This window comes from Takifugu flavidus, chromosome 21 (assembly GCF_003711565.1).
Source record: "Takifugu flavidus isolate HTHZ2018 chromosome 21, ASM371156v2, whole genome shotgun sequence".
Taxonomy (NCBI): Eukaryota; Metazoa; Chordata; class Actinopteri; order Tetraodontiformes; family Tetraodontidae; genus Takifugu; species Takifugu flavidus.
This window is the reverse complement of record NC_079540.1, coordinates 10,083,491-10,094,595: the sequence shown is the minus strand read 5'-3', so window position 1 is coordinate 10,094,595 and position 11,105 is coordinate 10,083,491. Positions and strand designations below refer to the sequence as shown.

Genomic DNA, 11,105 nt, shown 5'->3' with positions numbered 1-11,105 from the left:
GAAGGAGGAGGCAAGAGCCACCATGACAAGGACCTGAAGCACCGCAAATAAAGAGGGGAGAACAAGGATGGATGGATGGACGGAAGGATGGGAGGCAAGAGAGAAAAAGAGTGGGAAAGACAGACTCCTGCCCCTCAACTTTTGCCCTCAGGATAAAAAAAAAGAGAACTTTACCTCCCAGAGAGCCCTGCGGTCCTTCCTGTTGTGGAGGGGGCGGGGCTTAATAATATCTGTACTGTAACGTTCGTCTACACACACTTCACTAAAAGTGACACGTGGACCTCTTCTAAGCAGCGTTGGGTCATGATGGCATGGACAAAACATCTCTTCATGATGAGTTTCTTCTCACACACACACACACACACACACACACACACACACACACACACACACACACACACACACACACACACACACACACACACACACTTTGGACTGAAGTCATCTGGAAAGTGTTGGAAAGCCATATCCAAGACAACGACCCGCTCTTTGCTCCTTCGGACCTTTGAGGACTTTAAACCAGTCTAATTGGTGTGATTTTTAGGTGGTCATGGGAAATTGAGTTCTCTGGCAGTGGTGGGTCAGGAGGAGTAGAAGGCAGCTAAAGGAGAATCAGTTTCTTTCATTTTAAAGTACTTCTTGTTGGTAACTTAAAAAAAAAAAACTTAAATCATTTTGTACTTTCTGTGGGTTTATTATTATTATTAATGTTATTATTGTATTATGTCATAAATGTAATATATTATTAAAAAACTGAGAGCTGATCAGCTGAGTTCCGTTTTGATCCGGAGTATCAGAACAATAAAAAGAAAATGGCGCCTTCAGCTGTTTGTTCATCCATCGCTCGCTCCAACTTCCTTTTTAGACCCACGCGGACCAAGAAAACTTCAGGAACTCCAGCAGGAAGAATAAACCCTCAATCTGGATTAGTTCTGTTGGTTATTTGCAGTTGTTAGTCAGTGGAACAACAGTAAAACACCTGCATCATATGAGATAGCAACAGGTGATCATTTAAACATATGGAGCTCACTTGATCCATAGATCTCCTTATCTTCTTGAATTAAATGCCAAGAAACAGGGATGGAATAGGCAGAAACTATGGCTCACAGCTTCTTTTGCACTATAGGTTCAGAGTCAGGATGCAAACATGGAGTTTAGTCCAGATTTTTCCTGTCTGTGGAGCATCATTTAGCTTTCAAACTGCAGTTTATGAGCAAATATTAGCAGCATTAGCATTATATTAGCCCTCACCAGGCTGCCAACATCCCTTCAGAAGGAATGTTACTACACATGTAGATACATAAAAGGTCAGATTCATCACTACTGGGATTTCCACAACTCTGACACCAGGCCCGTGAGGTGCACTTCTGTGACGCAGACCTACAGAGGAGTTCCTCAGGGTCCTTTCACAGACATCAATCCTCTGTCCACACAGATCCAAGGAGACAGCAGCAGTGTGAACAGGGTTCCAGGGAGAACCGGAGAACTGTTCCAGGGCTCCACTCCTCCATCTGTTCTCCCACAGAACACCTCTCACCTCCACTGATACACACTTATATTTAACCTGGATTAGATACTCAACTCAGTTACTGTTGTCCAGGGACACACACACACACACGCACACACACACACCTGCCGTATGTCTCTGTCTCCTCCCATCTCATTACCCTCGTGCATCTTCTCCCCTCTCATCCCTTCATCTCCATCTCTTGCAACCTTACCTACACCCCTCCTCCACCCCCCCTCCCCCCGCCTCTATCTGACACCCAGCAGGGCCGCTCTCTCCATCTCTCCCCGCGCCTCCAGGCAAACATATGCTTCTCTTCCTGTCAGATTCCGGTGTGTTTGGGAGAAGAGGGATTGTTTAATGTTTATTAATCACCTGTCTGTGAAGGAGGGGAGACGATGACGGAGCCCCCCACCACCACACACCCACAAACACACACACACACACACACCCACCCCCACACACAATTAGCTGAGATGTTAGCAGCTTGGCTGGGTGTTCACGTTTACAGCTTTGACTGAGTCCATTTACGCTCCCTCAGCACAGTTTAAATCTATTTAACCCAGCAGAGATTTATGGGTGAAGCACTCTTGAAACTGTTTCTTTCTCACCGGTTTCCCCAGAATTTAGAGCAGGAAAGTGAGGAGAAAGTGTTAAAAGTTCTCAATCCAGGTGTTGTCGACCTGCCATGTGTACGACTGGCCGACACAGTGAGAGGTTTGATGCAGATTCTGGCCTGAGATCAGGACACCTGCCTTAAATGTCAAATCTGGATTTTTACACACACACACACAAATCAATCGGTCGCGGCTACTGTTGTTTCTGGCTGTTGCACGTCGGTGGTGGGGCAGAACCAGCTAACTATTAAAAATAAATACTTTCCGGCAGCGTGCCTGGTTTTGTGTTTGCAGCTCCGTCAGCCAACTTTTACAGTTCTGACGCAAGTTTAGTTTGTTCCTAATCACATCTACAAATCCACAGTAAGAGATTCAGACAGCAGGATTATGCGTCACAGGTTTACTGGACAGATATTTCGGGCCACATGCACAATGGCGAGCAAATGTACATTACCCACGTGCAGACTCAGAGCGTACAAGTGCAAAAGTACACAGCCAGAAGGCTGTTCTCTGTCTATGTGCAGATGAGCAGAGTGGAGGGAGGCAGAAAGCACCACAGGGACAAAGAGCTGGTATCTCAACTGTGTGTCACTTTTTATTGGAACAGAAAGAGCGAAGAGGTCAACAGTACAAAAAGGAGAGCGAGCTCGGTGGTTCAGCAGTCAGCGGTCACTTGGTGCTGGGGGTGATCTTCTCCAGGTCCTGAATACCCTCCTTGTCAATCAAACGGACACTGAAGGAGGGGAGGTTCAGGATGAAGCGCTTGCTCAGCTGGATGGAGACAAACAGACTCCTCAGAATCAGAAAAATCCTGCGCCGATGATTTCGGGTCAACAGCTGCGGCATCAGACAGGTCAAAGAAACAAAGTGAACTCACTTCCTCGACGCACATCTTCAGGAGAGCCACAGCTTCTTCTCTGGTCAGGTCTGCAACACACATTTCAGGTGAGCGGGTGCAGATAAGAGGAGAGCGATTACGCCCACCGTTCAGGAGCTGACCTGGTTTGTAGTGCCGGTCCAGGATGGACAGTGTGAGGTACGCTCCGTAACCGTGGGCGGCGAAGGGCGCTTTGGCCAGGGAAGCCAGGTAGTCCATGTAATAGAGACCCGGCCCGTCCGCGTCGTCGTAGCCCGCCAACAGCAGGTTCACGTGATACGGAGTCTAAAATGAAATCATAAACACAGCTACCATCAGGTAGGAAACGGCCAGACTGAAGACGTCCTGTCATCACTGGACGTGTCCTCAGGACCACCCGTGTCCTCAGGACCACCCGTGTCCTCAGGACCACCCGTCTCTGTCCAGGCAGCCACAACAGGCTCCTGCTTCCTCTTTAATAACAAGAAACTATTTCTGCATCTAAATATTTACAGCTTCTTTCCAATTAAAGGTGAAATCTATGGCTACATCTGTGGGGGGGGGGGACAGGAGAGACAAGACAAAATGTTATAGGACACACAAGGGTGGTGGTGGTGGTGGTGGTGGGGGGTTAGGGTGTCAGTGGCAGTGTGACATCTGCTCAGGCTCGGCACCCATGTTGCTCCCTTAATCACGCCGTACCTCCCCATCCCTTCCACCCCCCTCCTCCCCCGACCCCGCACCCTGGAGTGATGCCAGGGCTCATTAAAAACTTCTGAAGTCATTTCTTTTACCCTCTCTTCTCTCTTACAGACATATTTTACCTCCCAGCCTCTTTCTCCCTTCTCTTCCTCCACACACTCATTTTCTGTCCTCGCCGTATTGAGTCACATAAAAACCCGTGGCGGCAGAACGGCGTTCTTCATTCCCCCGCAACATCAAACGCCCTGCGTGTAGTTGGGGGGGGGGCGTCCAGCCGAGGTGGACCCCCCTGTCCTCTCCTTTCCAGTCCTCTCACAGCCGACATGCTTATTTCTGCAGCTTGTGAATTAGTGCTACATTTGCCAGGAGGGGAACGCCGATCGCTCCCCGCGGAGTCGACGTTAGTCTGCGTGTTAATGACAGTTTGCGAGTGTGCACTCTGGGCGTGAATCTGTGTTTATGTGTGCGCTTTAACTCCTCTGTGAGTCTGTGAACACCCCAGTGGCAGCACCCACACCCACCTGGTTACTATGTAACAATAATACGGACTTGGCATGAAAATAAGCTCGTCTTCCCACGTCACCTCGGAAGGGACGAGGAACCTTGTTAGCCCCGCCAGATGAACTCACACCCCGCCTCACATGCAAACAACACATATGTGTGCCCCCCCCCTCCCCAGTTTTCTGTCTCCATCCTTCAACACATAGAAAACAGCTGGCAAAGGAGCGATGTGAGAAATGAAGGAGGGGAAAAATGCTTAAAAAACCACTAATCTTCATTTCTCAGAGCCCTTTTAGTTGAGACACAAACCCAAACATCCCATCATCTCCATTTGTCCCCAAACCCGTGCACGTTCCAGCACACACACCGCCATCTTGCACCCTGCCCTGGGGCGTGTTCTTTTATTGGCATTTCTCCCCAGCCTGCTGTATTAATTGTTCATCTGTGCAGGAGCAGCCACGTCTGTGCAACAGTAATTATTTGTGTCTGTGCTAAAAAAAAAACACACCATAGGAACCAACACGAGCGTGGTGCAGAGGCTAACTGTTTAATCCCACACACACACACGCACACCTGCCTATTAATGATGAGCCACATGTGTTTAAAATAATTCTGACCCAGCATGGGTGCAGCTGAGCCCCCTCCCTCTAAACCGCCCTTGTGTGTGTGTATTTCTAGTATAAACTCTGTCTGTATTTATGAATGTTTTATGCAAATATGACCAAAGTTTGGACCGGAAAGTCGATACGGACTCGTTGTGCCCCTAAAACTTTGCCGCCGTTTTGCTTTGTGGTGTATCATCGTTACTGATGTGCATGCGGCGGCGCAGCAGAGCCGCGGAGCTGCAGGCCTCAGGTGATGGTGGATGTATTTTTTCTGTCTCCTCTCCAAAGCTCGAGTGAACGCAGTACTCCAGAGGTTAGCGCAGTTGTTTTGGACAGCGGGCGGGTGAAACGCACGCGTCTACGTGAACCGGGTTGCTTTCATTTGCGCCGACATGCTCTACTGACTTTAGTTAACTGCACCTCCCGGAGGTCTGCGGCCACAGGGGTATGACATCTTTCAGACTGAAGGACTCATCTGTAATTTCTCCTGCAGGAATAAGAGAATGAACAATATAGCACTGATTAATTTATCTGCCTATGTTTTTTCAACCCAGGGGCAGGATCTGCCGGTGAGCTCACACTGGGGCGTATAGGGAGGATCAGAACGTAATTTAAGGATGTCAGAAAAGAAGAAAATGTCCGATTTCCAAAAAGCGGATGTTATCTTTCCTTTCCGTCAGGGATAAACTTTAATCCACAATATTTTAATTCTATTATTTAGAATAAATCCCACTGTGTTAAACCTGTGCTAAAATCAGAGTTTTGCCTCGGAGTGCAGGAACATTTTGGTTGTTAATAAATCTCCATCTTCTCACATTTAACCAGAAACACTGTGTCAATTTTTCATTAACCACCATTTGAATATGGGTATAAAGGTTAAAAGCAGAAAAAAACATTTCCTGAACAATTGTTGACTTTTTAAATTTAGTTTGGGCCAGAACAGGTTAATATAACTAATGTTTATGAAATAGGAAATTAATTTCCTCTCATGGAGGTTGAGATCACTATTTTAATGGCAGTTTAATCTAATGCTAAACTGGGGATAAATACAAATGCTCTGCAGGATGAACTGGACTGAAAGCACAGCTTTAACTTCATTAAATGTATATTATTACTATTATTATATGGCAAATCAGAGGCATCTATTTAATTAATTAGGTGTAACTTAATTCAAGAATACAGTTTATGATTTTCTATGTATTCAATCCAATGGAAAATGCAGATTATGTATTAGCACACTCAAAGAATTCTGCAGGGCGAGCAAAAAGCCCTCTAAAAATGTGTTTATACAACATAATTTGCAATGCCGGTGTACTCTGGAGGAGCATGAAGAGCATAGCTTCAGGAAGGTGTGGGTTGTAGAGGAGAAACTGCTACAGCTTCAGTTTCAAACACTCCTGAGAATGTAGCATTAGTAAATCCAGCGCTCAGAAAACCAAATTCATCACCGTGAGGCACAAAAACAACCATACGCGGAATATAAATGTTACCCACAACACGCACAACCTTGACAGAATGAAACCATCTTGATCCTATAGGTCCCCGTGTGTATATGTTGACTCCTACTCGTTCTTACACTGGGGTGTCTACTGGGCCTTGTTGTCTACCCCTGGGACCCCCGCTCCTCCTCCTCCCCCGTTCCATGTGTCCCACATTCCCAGCCCTGCCACACTAATTGTTTTTGGTCATTATTTCCACTGTTCTGCTATTGTGACAGGCAGCAACTGCAGCTCTCGCAGCAAATTAGTGTAAGAAAACCAAATGTGCATTTATGAGAATCAGAAGAGACCTGAGAGCTGTGGCTAACATCTAAAATAACACGATAAAGACACAATCCGGGGTCCGAGCCATCTAGAAAACAAAGAGCAGCGTCTGCAGCATCTGGCCTCCTCATCCTGACTGTGGTGACGTCCAACAGGACGTATTTACTGGTCTGAGCTGAACAGCACACCTGTTCTCCCAGGTGTTGTAGCAGAGCCCCTGTGATGATGATGATGATGATGATGGCTCATCCAGCCTCAGCCACAACCTGGGCTGACTTCACCCTCGCTCCTGTGTCCAGCTGACGACACTTCAGAGCGACACCACTGTACAGTCACATAACCAAGGCCTCCACTCTGTTTAAGTGTTTTAATTTCCTAGTTTAGATGCAATAAAGTGCTCATGCAGAACATTTAAACACATTTCTTATGCTGTGGGTTTACATATGATGATCACCCCAGCACATAAACTGAGCGAGTCTTGGAATTAATGTGAGTCTATCACTTATTCCCTACAGCAAAATTAAATTGCAAATGTGAACTGAGAAATGTAATTAAGTTAAGAGAAATCAAAACGTTTTTAGGTTTATCGGTTCAGTCATTACTTTATAAATAACATGGTTAATTCAAAATGGTATGCGAGATAAATTAGCTGCATGTTTAATTAAAAAAATAAAAATCTCAGTCTCAAAATACTTCTAAAAATCAACGTTTTAGAACCAGAAGAGGAGGAGTAGACAGGAGAAAATACCAGATGGAGCCTCTTGGCAGGATGACTAACATTTAGAATTTTCAGAACAATTTACAACATAACACAGTCTTACCTGACAGAAGGAGAAGGAAGTGTAAATGCTAAATTAATTAAGTTGCGTGGGTGTGTGTTCTGTATTAAAATGATCCGTCGTAAATCGGTTTCCTGCCTCCCATCATCCATCTTTATTTGGGTTACAAAAGTTCATAGTATAACTACAGGTTTGTATATCTCTCTTCTATGAAGATCTCTGCTCTACACGCTATGAAACTTCACACATATCCGCTTTCTTTTACCCCCACGCTCACTTCCACAAACAACTATCATTGAACCGCGCCTCTGATCGGCCTCATCGGGTCTGGAGTGAGCACGTGATGGAGGAATGTGATGTTATACGTTCCATTAGAATTTGGTGGCTCTAATCTCTAATCTATCAAATCTACAGAAAGTGCAACAGTGTTTACAAAAGCCCAGAAAATGAGGTAAATGTTTGCAGAATCAGGGGTGAGGATAAGCATGGAGGAGAGGGTCATGGTTAAAGTCTGCAGTTAAAAAATTGCCTTTGTGGATGTAAATACAGGTTACACACCACTGGTGCCACTGGACCGACTCACTGTGCCCGTCTCCAGCCGATATTTCAAATTTTATATTTGTACAATCGGCAGTAACGTCCTAATTTACTGGTCTGATCAATGGCGTTATTGTCGCTTTGAACCTTCTGGTGCATTTAAATAGACACATCACAACCTCTGCTTGAGATCGGACTGTGATCCGTACTCGCTTTAGTTGAACCCACTGGTCGGCCCCAAAAATCCTGCTCGTCTAAAGCCTAAATGGCACAGTGGACTGTCTGGAAAGATTTGGAAGCAGACTACAGACCGACTAAACTGGCAATAACCACAAGAATATCAGACTAAAGTAAAAAGGAGGACAGGAAAATCTCATGTCCCTCGCTGGGGTTCCTAATGTGACCACTGCAGGAAGTGGCCAGTTGTATGAAGATTTGTAGATCAATATTACCTGCTCATATTCACACAAATGCAACAAAGCCACCAAGTGGGGACTTCCAAGGAACACCTAAACCAACTAAAGGTGGCTGAGGCCAGGCCTGACCTGGCACCTCATCATTAACATCCATTATGTCAGCGTGCCGCCCTGTTTAACACGGCAGGTTTAGTAATTAGCGTGTGATGGATATTTACCCTGCTCCGGAGATATTCTGAAAGGTTCTTTCTTGTGAAGTTTGCTGCTGCAGATGGACTGAGTTCGTAACCTTGAAAAAAAAAAAAAAAGCACAGATAAGTTACCAAATGCAGCAAATGCCCCATCAATTTCTATATGTAGATCCCAGGAGTTCTTACCATTCCTCATTTTATACAGCTGAACATTTTTCTGGATGTACTCTGCAAACTGCACCGTGTCACCAGCTTCTCCAACACACAGCAGCAAAATCTTCTCACTTAGTTTAAACATCTTGTCATAATCTAAACAGCAGGAGAAATATTATCAACAGATTACAGTTTAATTCAGTGCCAGTTTCCACACAGGAGGATTTGAACCACGATTGTAGCTACTTTCACTTTCACTGCAATGACACGGCTTATTCGGCTACTGCTAATTCGTCCAACTGCCATTTAAAATGTGGATTTTTAGAAAAAGAAAGGGGAAAAGTGAACTGTATATTTAGTTGTATGCATTACTAAAAAGGCAGAGCATGTGTGAAAAGCCAAGAATGAGTGAGATCAAGCATTCAAATGAAGTTAGCTGTTTCCTTTAGCTTTGTCTTCGCACATTCGTTAATAACCAGCCAAATTCCATAATGGAATGCGTACGCTTAAAATATTAAAGTAAAAACGATATATTTAAAGAGAAGGATTACGGCAGTTCTGCTCTTATTCAGAACTAACAGTTATTTAAGCATCATTCGCCGGCTCAAAGGCTAATACTAAAGCTAACGCGTTGTCATACCATGTTTCATCTGAATGATGCTGCTGGCGGCTACATTATCCGCGGCGACCAGAACAAAATCGGGTCCCTGTATCCCAATTAGATACTCCATTTCACAACACAGCTACGAACTGTGACTATTTAAGAACAATCTGAGAGAAAAGGCAAGTCCCTCCGTCTCCTTTGAGCAGATTACACAGCAAAAGTTTGAGAGCGGTGGCGCAGCTTGATGTCGTCACCGGAAGACTGTCCTACGCTCATCTGTGCGACGCGGGCGGGCGATTTTGAACGAACTACTGTTGTGGCAGCGCGGCATCGACTGTTCAATAACTCGGAGAAAGCTGTGTTATTTTCTGGGGGTGATCGATAAGACCCACAACGCCATGGCGGACTCTCACACCACTGACAATTCGCAGAGAAGGCGGTCAGCGCGGTTGAGTTCGTCTCCCCAGGATAATGCTAACATAAAAGCTAAAGACAAAATGGCGCTGGCTGCTGTAGTAAAACGCTCCATCACTGTGAGGAAAATAGCGCCCAGAAAGACCACCGCGCCATCGGAGCACAACAAGGAGAATAAGCCGAGACGATCCGAGAGGGGATGTAACCAGCAAAAGATTTCTACCCCCGGCGACGACACAAGGTGCGGGAGATCATCCTCGGCCAAAAAGAAGGCTGTTTTGCCTTCACCGATTCTTCCCTCCACGCCGTCGCCGACTTGCCAGTCACAACAGCCGGGTGCACATCCAGAGGACGCGGCGTGGCCGCAGAAAGTGCGCCGGTCTTACAGTCGGCTCAGCGACAAATCCCACAATAGCCCCGATAACCGGGAGACCTTGTTCGGCTTCGAGAGGCTGAGAACCCCGGAGGTGATCCGGAGTGTCGGACAAACCAAGAGCGGACACAGTTTTTCATGTTTGTCTGGGCTGAATTCCTTCACTTCTTTGCTAGAGGCAGAGGACTGCGGCTCAGCTTTCCCAGAAGCGGACACAAACATCCCCGGAGTGGCCGTAACCAAGGAGAGGAAGAGGAGGAGGAAGGTCCAGCAGATCGCGGAGTCCGAGCTGGACGCGATGGCTGCGAAGCTGAATGCTGAGTTTGAGGAGGCGGAGGTGTTCGAGCTGGTCGTGGAGTAATAAACTAGAATTCAGACTCTTTATAAACCTTTTATAAACCAGTGACATTCTGGAAGGAGAACGCTGCGCGTGTGTGTGTCATGGAATTGATCAGATTTTTCTGTGTTCAACTTTATTTTGTACCCCTGGGTATTGTATGCTCTTATTTTGGTAGTGTAAAGGATCATCGTTTAGTTAGGAGACATAGTTTGATCCCTTAACAATCTAAAATCAAAAGTTCCAAAGGTTGATCCCTATACACTTTGGGGGGAAAAAAATTATGCTCCCTTTGTTCTTGCTCATATTTCTAATACAGAATTAGTTTAAACACATCAGGAGTGCTAATCCTTTCCAAATTTGATGTTGTTAGATGGTTGGATCAACCCTTTTCACGGTGTTTCCACTCAGGAAGCAGAACAGTGTACTTTAGGTGGCCATGAATACTGGAAGTCATGTGACAGTTTACCACAAATCTGCCAGCAATAAAATGATTTTCTATCAAGAGACAGAATTCAGTGTTGCTTTTCTTATTGGAACAACTTTGCACAGCGGCTGGTTGGAGCAGCATCCCGGGTTCATCTCTCATTTTCACCGATCCGCAGCAACATCATCGCCTGATTAATTTATGCCGAGCTCCTTTCAAGCAGCTCTTTTGTTGCCTGTTTTATCGGCAAATTTCAACTTTGAGGCGCTGTTGTGAAATGAAGTACTCAATGGAAAAACCAAGTCAGCGTTCCTATATTTGTG

At 45.7% G+C, this 11,105-nt stretch overlaps 3 protein-coding genes across 4 annotated transcripts in view; 2 read left to right on the top strand and 1 right to left on the bottom strand.

Moving 5' to 3' along the window:
• tfap2e (transcription factor AP-2 epsilon) overlaps positions 1 to 764 on the top strand; it is an 8,907-nt gene extending 8,143 nt beyond the window's left edge. For both annotated transcript variants that reach the window (XM_057021720.1, XM_057021721.1), the window contains exon 7: positions 1 to 764. This exon is cut by the window's left edge and continues 211 nt beyond it. In XM_057021720.1, the coding sequence (XP_056877700.1) occupies positions 1 to 51 (51 nt within the window). In that variant the 3' untranslated portion in view covers positions 52 to 764.
• Positions 765 to 2,694: 1,930 nt separating this feature from the next.
• psmb2 (proteasome 20S subunit beta 2) lies at positions 2,695 to 9,515 on the bottom strand. Its single transcript, XM_057020695.1, has 6 exons — positions 9,268 to 9,515; positions 8,661 to 8,783; positions 8,502 to 8,572; positions 3,124 to 3,286; positions 3,002 to 3,051; positions 2,695 to 2,895 (listed from the first exon to the last, which is right to left on the bottom strand). The coding sequence occupies exons 1-6, from the start codon at positions 9,356 to 9,358 to the stop codon at positions 2,794 to 2,796; spliced, it is 600 nt and encodes a 199-aa protein (XP_056876675.1). The 5' UTR covers positions 9,359 to 9,515; the 3' UTR covers positions 2,695 to 2,793.
• Positions 9,516 to 9,625: 110 nt separating this feature from the next.
• cdca5 (cell division cycle associated 5) lies at positions 9,626 to 10,869 on the top strand. The gene has a single exon (XM_057020694.1). It carries the CDS (start codon positions 9,630 to 9,632, stop codon positions 10,377 to 10,379), a length of 750 nt encoding a protein of 249 aa, XP_056876674.1. The 5' UTR covers positions 9,626 to 9,629; the 3' UTR covers positions 10,380 to 10,869.
• Positions 10,870 to 11,105: the final 236 nt, after the last annotated feature.

Excerpts from the sequence above, each read along its gene's own strand:
- cdca5 (XM_057020694.1), top strand. The coding sequence starts at position 9,630 with ATGGCGGACTCTCACACCACTGACAATTCGCAGAGAAGGCGGTCAGCG.
- psmb2 (XM_057020695.1), bottom strand. The coding sequence starts at position 9,358 with ATGGAGTATCTAATTGGGATACAGGGACCCGATTTTGTTCTGGTCGCC. Across the intron at positions 8,784-9,267 it reads CATCATTCAGATGAAACATG|ATTATGACAAGATGTTTAAA; the intron begins GTATGACAACGC and ends CCTGCTGTTTAG. Across the intron at positions 3,287-8,501 it reads CAGAATATCTCCGGAGCAGG|ACTCCGTATCACGTGAACCT; the intron begins GTAAATATCCAT and ends ATTTCATTTTAG.